Raw genomic sequence first — 9,064 nt, 5'->3', positions numbered from 1 at the left:
CTTGAAAAATATATTCTTATTTAATGGTTTACAAATCTACTACCCGTGGTTCGAGGGTCAGTAGTTTTGACTACTGGCCGGCAAGCCATTCAATACGTGTTTCAGTACATGACATTAGAAATAAATTTTCGTATTAATTTTCTTCAAGTTTTGACTTTAGCCCAACAATAGACCGGTCAATAGTACGAACTATGTACTGATGATTTATATAAGGAGCCATGTAATCTAAATATATAATAGTCTTAACGTTAGAAAAATCTGTGAAAAGTCATACTCGCAGTTTAGTTCTTACAACGACTTACTGTCGCGTTGGACGATAACCTGGAACAATAAATTTTGATTGACAAAAGTGTTAGGGTCGTTCATATCTAGTTTTTACGTTTAAAACCATTGACGCCAGGGAGTCGACTCTTTGGCTCATTGGACTAGCCCCCGAGCAACCCTGTTTCGTATCCCGCCACAGGCAGTTGGGATTCCTCGTCATAAAATGCTATGCTCTTTGTTTCCTTGCGGGTAAAAGTCGTAATTCGCCCGGGTTACGGACTTTATCTCGTGCAGAAATTGGTACTTTCTATGCCAAAATGGCTTACACGTCATCACAAATGATGATTTCTTTGAAGCGCGGAAGTGTTACGGTCGCTTACGCGTAACCTGTACGTTTAAAGCCAATGTCTGACAATTGCGTCAGGGAGTCGACTCAGTGATAAGTGAAAAGAGCGTTGGATTAGCACCCGAGTGACCCGGGTTCGAATCCCGCCACAGGCAGTTGGGATTTTTCGTCATAAAATGCTATGCTCTTTAACTTGTTACGCCAAAAAGTAATATAATGGCTCGTCCGGGAAACGGACTTTATCTTGTGCCGAAAGCAAAAAAGGCACACTTTCTATGCCAAAAAGGCTTACACGTCATCATAAATGATGACTTCTTTGAAGCGGGGAGGTGTTAAGGTCGCTTACGCATAGCCCGTACGTTTAAAGTCAATCTCCGACAACTGCGACAGGGAGTCGACTCTTTGGCTCAGTGGTTAGAGCATTGGACTAGCACTCGAGCGACCCGGGTTCGAATCCCGCCACGTGCAGTTGGAATTTTTCGTCATAAAAAAGCTATACTCCTTAACCATCGTAAGATGGGGGCTCGTCCAGGAAATCTCGTGCCGAAAATGGCCAAAATATCTTACACGTCATCATAAGACTTCTTTGAAGTGGGGAAGCGTTACGGTCGCTTGCGCACAGTCTGTACGTTTAAAGCAGACAACCTCTTGGGAATTTTTGTAAATGGACATTCTCATAAAACAAAAAACATGTACCCATTGCTTTCGCAAAGAGCAAAGCAACAAGACGTATTCCATTACGAAAATTACGTAACAGGACAGGAGACACAGGTCAAAGCATCTCAGTGCCAGTGAATTGTCAAGAACTGCCAATCAAAATGACTACCAACCAAAAGGTTGATTTACGGTTGTTTAACCGAAAAGTAAAAGATATAATAATCGTCATTTAAGTCTTAAATGAATGCACACTACACCAGGAACATAAATTATGTCACTGACTACATTTAGGTCGCGTGGATGTGAAAACAGAAACGGAACCCTCTAATACATTATAGGCATTGGCCTGCCTAAATTTCAGATAATGTATCTCATGTAACGCGATTGACCCGTGGTCGATGTAACCTATCATTGATTGAAGGTCTTTAGTTGAAAAAGTCGATAATTTCTTATGGAATATGTGAGTCTGGAAATGGTTCCCAAAAACGAAGACTAGGCTTATCAACTGCCTTCTGTAAATAACGGAGATAGTGTTTAAACGACGTGGATTAAACCCTTCAAATAAATAGTAGATAAAGTACATATAAAGGATAAAACTGAAGCCCCCTCCCCCCCCCCCCCCCCCACTCACACACCACCTCGCACGCACGCATACACACGCACGCACACACGCACGCACACACAAGACACAAAAACAATAGTCTAAGCCTGAACTAAAAAAATATAATGGACTTTGATTTGCGATAGTTGAATTACGGAACGTTTTTACGATGAATCTATAAAAGATTCAACCTCTTCGGCAGATACAATATACTGACTAAAATAGGTTGATACGGTAATCGGACAAAAGCATTGACATAAAGCGATATCCAAGATTTTATGATGCATTCTGCAGAATCAGATTTTTATGGATATCACAATTACAAGTGTTGTGTAGCTCAATGATTGTTTTACATTAATTAAATCTCCGTTATAAGGTCTCTTACTAATTATTATTACGCAACAAAAACTAGTTCTGTATAACTAAGCCGTGGCCGGAAATTACTATAGACGCAAGTATTTTTCCCTCGTCGATAATAATTGTCAAAACAAACAAAAAACGCTGTTCCCATTTGGACGTAGTTAAACAACGTATCCCGGATATGATTATATTCACGTTATTGTACCTCTTTTCTATCGATAAAGTTAAAACGTATACAAGGACGGGGATTCTGGACCTATTTTTAGACATGTTGAAGAGTCAGAGCGCGCGCTTTGTGACGCATTCAACTCTTTCAAGCGACAAGGTGAATACGGTAAAAACCTAGCGGGTGGGGCGGGGTTAACCTGTCAGGATTACTCTTAAAATAGCTTCAGCTTCGTCGCTTTTGTGACGTAAATGTATAACTCTATCGACTTCAAAAAATGTGAAAGAGCAATTTGATCTGCAAACAGTAGTATGTAACCTAAAACAAAACACTCTTCACTGGAGAATGACTGGACTTTGCATTATATTTGAGCTGTCGTACAAAACGTCGGAACGTGAAGTGGTTGGTACATACTGCTATGATGCTCGTACTCGCCATAAAATATGGTGCTTGCGATTCGCACCATGCATTTTAAACCAGTCGGATTTGATATGAATGTGGATTTGGTAAAATAAAGAAAGATCTACGAACAATATGTATGAACAATATGTCATTTATTTATATAATAATATATAGAAAAGTAGCAAAAGAACAGACATTTGTATAATTTGAATTGTTTGTATGAATCAGACTTAAGATAGTGGGCATTTGTGATTTTAAAGAAACAATTGTGAGTTTCGTGCTTTTAGTTTCTCACGCGTGTATTACTTTAGCAAAAAATGCGCTTTTCTGTTCCATATGTTAGACAAAGACATGCTTGTGCGTTTCATGCACAAAATAAACCACATCTGAGATTTCATGATTTATAGTTGTTAGTTTATGTTTAAAATGTTCAATAAGAAACGCATTGATATGTTCAAAACTTAGATGTCAATACAATGTTCTGCTGGTTCACCGTTGTGTAAGCCTTTTATACAGAAGCGCCATCTAGCGCTGACTCCACCTACTTTATATCCGTAGAGGAAATTGACGTAACTCATACTGTAAAAGAAGATATTGTTTGCATAAGGATAATGGGCTTCAACAATTATGTCACGATTTATATCGGCCGCCCAACGTCGTATCGACTGCACAGTGTACGTACAATACTTGTTTGTTTTGCGAATCGACTCTAGCGCAACCATAGCCTGCTTGTGGTTGTAGTCAGTGCGACGAGAGCTGGAACATAAGAAGTTAGAATGCATCACGATTATATTACAGTTCGAATTTTCAGGTTTGGCGACGAAGACACTGCAGCCTGTCAACAACGAGGTTACAAAGAAAATGCTTTTCTGGGTCGCATCAGGCAGAAATGTATAAGATGTTGTAGTAAGTAAATCGATCGGCAACATTACAGTTTTGACGTTGACGTGGCCAGATGGCGAGGATGAGAATGGGAGAAGTTTTAACGCATCTCTTTGATATTCTTCTGTTTCAATCATGAGGCATTCAACTGGATCCCAGCAGTCTAAAACCCATATCACGTTGTCATATTCCCATCCTTTTCTGTGCCTGTTTTCTAGGGCAGGTCTTCTGCAACCACCGATATAGGTTTCATTGTCCCCATAGAGGTCAAACTTCCTTTTCTCACTGATTACATGGGCAAAGTTGTTAACGGCATTTTGGCTGTCTCCATGTATCAGTGTGTCGGCGTCTGAAATTGTGAAAGACCATGCAATTTTTAAACCATACTTATAATCGGATTATATTTGAGCCGCCGCCTGAAAAGTTTGTGTTACATATGACACTTAACGCAAAAATTGATTTCAACACTTCTGTACATATATCTTATTATTAAAACACTATTGACTTTTGAACAATGAATACGATGTGATATTTACCAAGAAAAGATAATATAGAGCTAGCCGGAAGGCAATATCTCAAAAGTAAAGCTTTTTTTATGAAGGTAACAATTTCATGTACTTTTACTTCATTTAAACTTTTAGCATCTTTAATGGTCTCCATATCTTTACAGTTCTCGTATGCTATCAAACAATGCACGACAATGAGGCACAGCCATAGCTCTATATTCCAAAACGTTTAATATGACACTTATTCGGTGTAAATAAGTTTTAAATTATTTCCAGACCATATACTAACGGTATTACTTACTTACTTTGGTTATTTTCACAAATATTTGACAGTAGATATGCTTGTGTCGGAAGTGTTATGTCCAACGTGTAGAGAAGAAAGCATAAAGCTGAAAATGGAATTTTGAAAGCCTTAAATATGAGCACAGGTGTTACATTAATTCTAACTTTAAACTTTAAAGTATTTTTACTTATTTCTATATTGAATAAATATTCAGTTAATATTCACTTATGGTATTTTTTCTGTTACATGCTACCCTTAAGCATAATCACTATTATTGTAATGCTCGTATCGCAAAACATGAATTGTTTGTTTGACTATCTGGCAAAGGAACCTTTGTTAAGGGCAGCGTTTTATAATACCTGTCTCCAAATATATACTCGAACATATATATCAACAATGTTTGTAGAATCCAGATGAATTTTTTAACTTGACATAACATGACATGACTGTGACTGTTGGCACGGAAGTATGCCTGTGTGCTCCTTATAGAGTTGAAGGGGGCCAATTTTCACGGAAAAAATAAGAAAAGCTTACCCAGAAAATGATATTTCTCCATTCTGCTAGTACTGTCCAGTGTAGGCTCCTACAAGTATAAAATCATGACAAAAATATAACAGTGTCTGACAATGTGAAAAGAAAATCAAATAAATGAGAATTCAGGAGAAGTTCTGAAATTTGAAACCCACTTCACGCCCCCTAGCACCGGCGTAAGCGGAACTCTCTTACCAACTATTGTTGAATAAGATCAATGATCCCAAATGACAAGATATATGGACACCACTGAGTCCATTCGGTATGTCGAAAACGAAGACATAAACAAGTGATCACTAGCATTTAAGGTATGACCCATATAATAGTAAAGAGTATTCAATTCCTACAATAAATCTACTTTGACATAAATTTTTCAGGGGGCATAGGTTCAAGTCCCACTGGGACCATTTTTTCCTTTTATTCCTTTTTTTCTAGTAAGTTCTTACTTTTTTTCAAGACTTATTACTGATTTGTTGTACAAAAGTGAAAAGTTTTCATTTGATAAGTGATTTCTTGCTGTTCAAAGTGTATTTACCTCTGAAACAGAAGGGGGCAGAGTTAGATATCATTAAAAAATAGCATGCGGTAAAAGTTCTCTATTTTGCCTTTACTCTTTAGATTACATATTGTGGAAGAAATGTAGGTAGGCTTTACTTAATAATCAAAGAGATGTCCTGTTGCTAGCATGTTGTAAATAGTTGGATCATTATAGCGATCTTATGTCATCTGATTGATGTTTCAGTGACACAATTGCTTCTATCAACATGCCATTCAAATGTTTCCTTTCAGTTCAAATAAAACGCATTTGAAGATTCATTAAACTATTATTTGCGGTTTCAATGAAGTTGTTGCTGATTTAATTTCAAACTGGAAATATCATGAGCGGCCAATGAACATCGTATGTTTATGTGTGGCTAAATCAAATCTTTATCGTGACTAAAGTAAGGTCTGAACATTCACATAGCATTGCTAATGCCACACCATTCAATTACGGAACTGTGCATTATCAGAAAAAAAATAATAATGACCACAGCGGTATACATCCGTATGTGAAGAAACACCAGTGTGTCCATTACGCTGATAAAGGAAATGTGATAATTGCAACTGAAAACCATCGAATATCCCCATATAAATATAAAGTTATACGAATTTCAGCATCGTTAACTATAACTGTTGCAGATATTTTTTCTGACCTAAATATTTTAATAGCAAATTCATTTCGCAGACATTTAGAATTAAAAATAACGACCTCTTACCTCTATCCTATTACTTAAGTTTGTATCCGCCCACTCCTGACTGCACATCAAGAATTAACCATAGCTCTTTAAATACTGTCGCGGAAATAGAAATAAAAGATGTCGAAGATAAATACAGATGCGCGACATTCAAACAAAATCAAACAGAGATTTGGTTTATCCTGTAACTGAACTAAAATGTCATCAATATGCAAAATTAAAACCACTTTCAGCAAACCCGGACTTAAAAGAGTTTTAACTTATGATATAGAGCTACTTACGTCAACCGGAACAAGAAATACTATGTAATTTCAAGGATACAATACATATCATTATATAGTATAATTTTGGCCTTTAACAACAATGGAATACAAATGAGAGACACTTTGAGATTCGCTGGACAAAAACTTTTGAACCCACTTTTAGCAAGATCTATCCTATATCGAAATAATTATTCGAAATATAATTACCGGATGCAATGGTATTTTAACATTTTGTCGCCTTTGGCTTCTTAAAAATTCAAACGAGTTCCCCACTATTTGGGGTTTATGTCACGTGTTAAGATACAGATGTGATCATATCATGACTTCCCAACTTTGAATGGTGGGGTGAGAAAAACAACTCAAAGTTGCACCTTTGGGCAAAAGCAGGTACGTGCGGGTAAAGGAGTAATAACACAGATCTTCCAAAGCCAGATAATGGCTACATGTTATGAAAGAAAAAAACAATCTGTCTAATCTGTCCCATACGGAAAGTCTGTCACGTGGGCTAGTGTATACTGCTGCTAATGCATCTTGACAAAACATGCACGTCTGTGCCGTACTTGACAAGAACTGCAGTTCTTTCTTTTAAAATTTACTTGAGTAATTCAGTCCTACAGTAGACATGTTTTTCCAAGACATGGGTTATTTCTTTCAAGTCTGGCTCACATAACCCTTTAATTTTGGGTTATTTATTTTTATGACATTCTATGTTTTTTTTTTGTATACATCTGACGTTAATATAAAGTCATATTTACAAGACAATATATATAATATATATATTGGCTTGGGTATATGTGCAAGTACAAAAACAACAGAGTTTACCTGTAGAATGACTCCGGTAACTGTGCTTACCATTAGCATTGTTTACTTGTCAATGCAACTGTGCTCTTATACTTTCTCTTGGTTTACTTACAGAACGATTCCGCCAAATTTGCAGCTGTTATATAGCATGGTTTACCTGTAATATGATCAATGTACCTTGATTTTTCTGTAGCATTATTCTCATACTCGTTTTCTAATTTCTACATATTGTACGGACTACATAAAGACTTATAAATTTATAAATTTATACTATAAAAAATCACCAAATCATTCTGCTTTTACTTTAGTTTACGTGATTGTTTCATAAACAGATGTCAAAGTCCATTATCGTTATAAATCTGTGCACTTAACACTTGTTGTGCCTCTCTGGTCGTATCATTCGCAACAGCTGTCTTGTCCAGTAGGTTTAATTTGTTTTTTCCGTTTTGAAGGGCAATACATTTATCTTCAACATCATTTCCCCCCTTTTGAGGAGCAATACATTTATCATTATCACCATCAGCAACAAGTGTTATAACCACATCAACTGGCTAACAACATTGAAAATGCATTTAGAACAGGATTTGTACATCATGCCTAAACATGTACAATTAACATTTAACCTCTTAGCACATATATTTCCTTCCTGTTGTAACTTATTGAACTCTCTTTCTGTCGGATGATATTAAATTTAAAAAAAAAATCTTACCTTTTTATGATACTTCTGGCATCCCGACGATTTTTATGAAACGAGCTTTAATTAGCTTTATTTACAATTATGTTTCAACTACAAATGTACTTGTTTGAATGTTAGTTTCCTTTCTCTTCCATGCTGAAAGAAAACTTAAAGGCATAATGATAATAGAACTGAAAATTTCAAGTTATTTTACAAGGAAACAAAATGATATGCAATGAAGAAGACAATTTATCTTCCATGCAGTTAAACTAATAATATTTCTTACCAAATCCTATCATATGTTTTAAACGTCCAGTCTTATTTAAACCTATACAGTTATTACATCCTTACCATTGAATCAACTTAGGAAAGGCAGGACATTAATTGTGTCAAAAAAGGCTATTTACCTTGATGGAATATTAGTGACGTTACAAGCGATACTTTCAAAGGACGGTGAATTAAGATAACTTTAAGTAAAGTGATGGATGATCTCTTCGTATGCCATTCATTTCACTTTTATAAGTTTCCTACATAGTTTTGTCTAAAAAAAAACGCGTCAAAATATTTGCCCATTTGCTGTTAAGGTTAATGCGTACCTTTCATATATAATCAATACTAAAGTGTGCATGATATTTGTATTACAACACTTTTCTAATGATAGTCCGGTAAACAAATTTCACACATGTAATTAGAATAATGCCCAAGTCAGCTATCCAGATGTGTGTTACTCGCGTTACCTATGATACAATTACTGATCCAGATGTGTGTTACTCGCGTTACCTATGTTACAATACAGATGTGTGTTACTCGCGTTACCTATGTTACAATGCAGATGTGTGTTACTCGCGTTACCTATGTTACAATACAGATGTGTGTTAATCGCGTTACCTATTATACACTTACTGATCCAGATGTGTGTCACTCGCGTTATCTATGATACACTTACTGATCCAGATGTATGTTACTCGGTTACCTATGTTACAATACAGATGTGTGTATCTCGCGTTACCTAAGTTACAATCCAGATGTGTGTTACTCGCGTAACCTATGTTACAATCCAGATGTGTGTTACTCGCGTTACCTATGATACA

General features: G+C 36.2%; 1 protein-coding gene across 1 annotated transcript; it reads right to left on the bottom strand.

Moving 5' to 3' along the window:
• Positions 1–2,931: 2,931 nt before the first annotated feature.
• Positions 2,932–6,487, bottom strand: LOC123557725 (uncharacterized). Its single transcript, XM_045349368.2, has 4 exons — positions 6,255–6,487; positions 5,002–5,050; positions 4,490–4,573; positions 2,932–4,027 (listed from the first exon to the last, which is right to left on the bottom strand). The coding sequence occupies exons 1-4, from the start codon at positions 6,300–6,302 to the stop codon at positions 3,258–3,260; spliced, it is 951 nt and encodes a 316-aa protein (XP_045205303.2). The 5' UTR covers positions 6,303–6,487; the 3' UTR covers positions 2,932–3,257.
• Between the last annotated feature and the right edge of the window lie 2,577 nt (positions 6,488–9,064).

Source organism: Mercenaria mercenaria, chromosome 5 (assembly GCF_021730395.1).
Source record: "Mercenaria mercenaria strain notata chromosome 5, MADL_Memer_1, whole genome shotgun sequence".
NCBI classification, from domain to species: Eukaryota; Metazoa; Mollusca; class Bivalvia; order Venerida; family Veneridae; genus Mercenaria; species Mercenaria mercenaria.
The sequence above is the reverse complement of the archived record's forward strand: the minus strand, read 5'-3'. Positions and strand labels throughout refer to the sequence as shown.

Excerpts from the sequence above, each read along its gene's own strand:
- LOC123557725 (XM_045349368.2), bottom strand. The coding sequence starts at position 6,302 with ATGTGCAGTCAGGAGTGGGCGGATACAAACTTAAGTAATAGGATAGAG. Across the intron at positions 5,051-6,254 it reads ACTTAAGTAATAGGATAGAG|GAGCCTACACTGGACAGTAC; the intron begins GTAAGAGGTCGT and ends TTATACTTGTAG. Across the intron at positions 4,574-5,001 it reads GGAGAAATATCATTTTCTGG|CTTTATGCTTTCTTCTCTAC; the intron begins GTAAGCTTTTCT and ends TTCCATTTTCAG.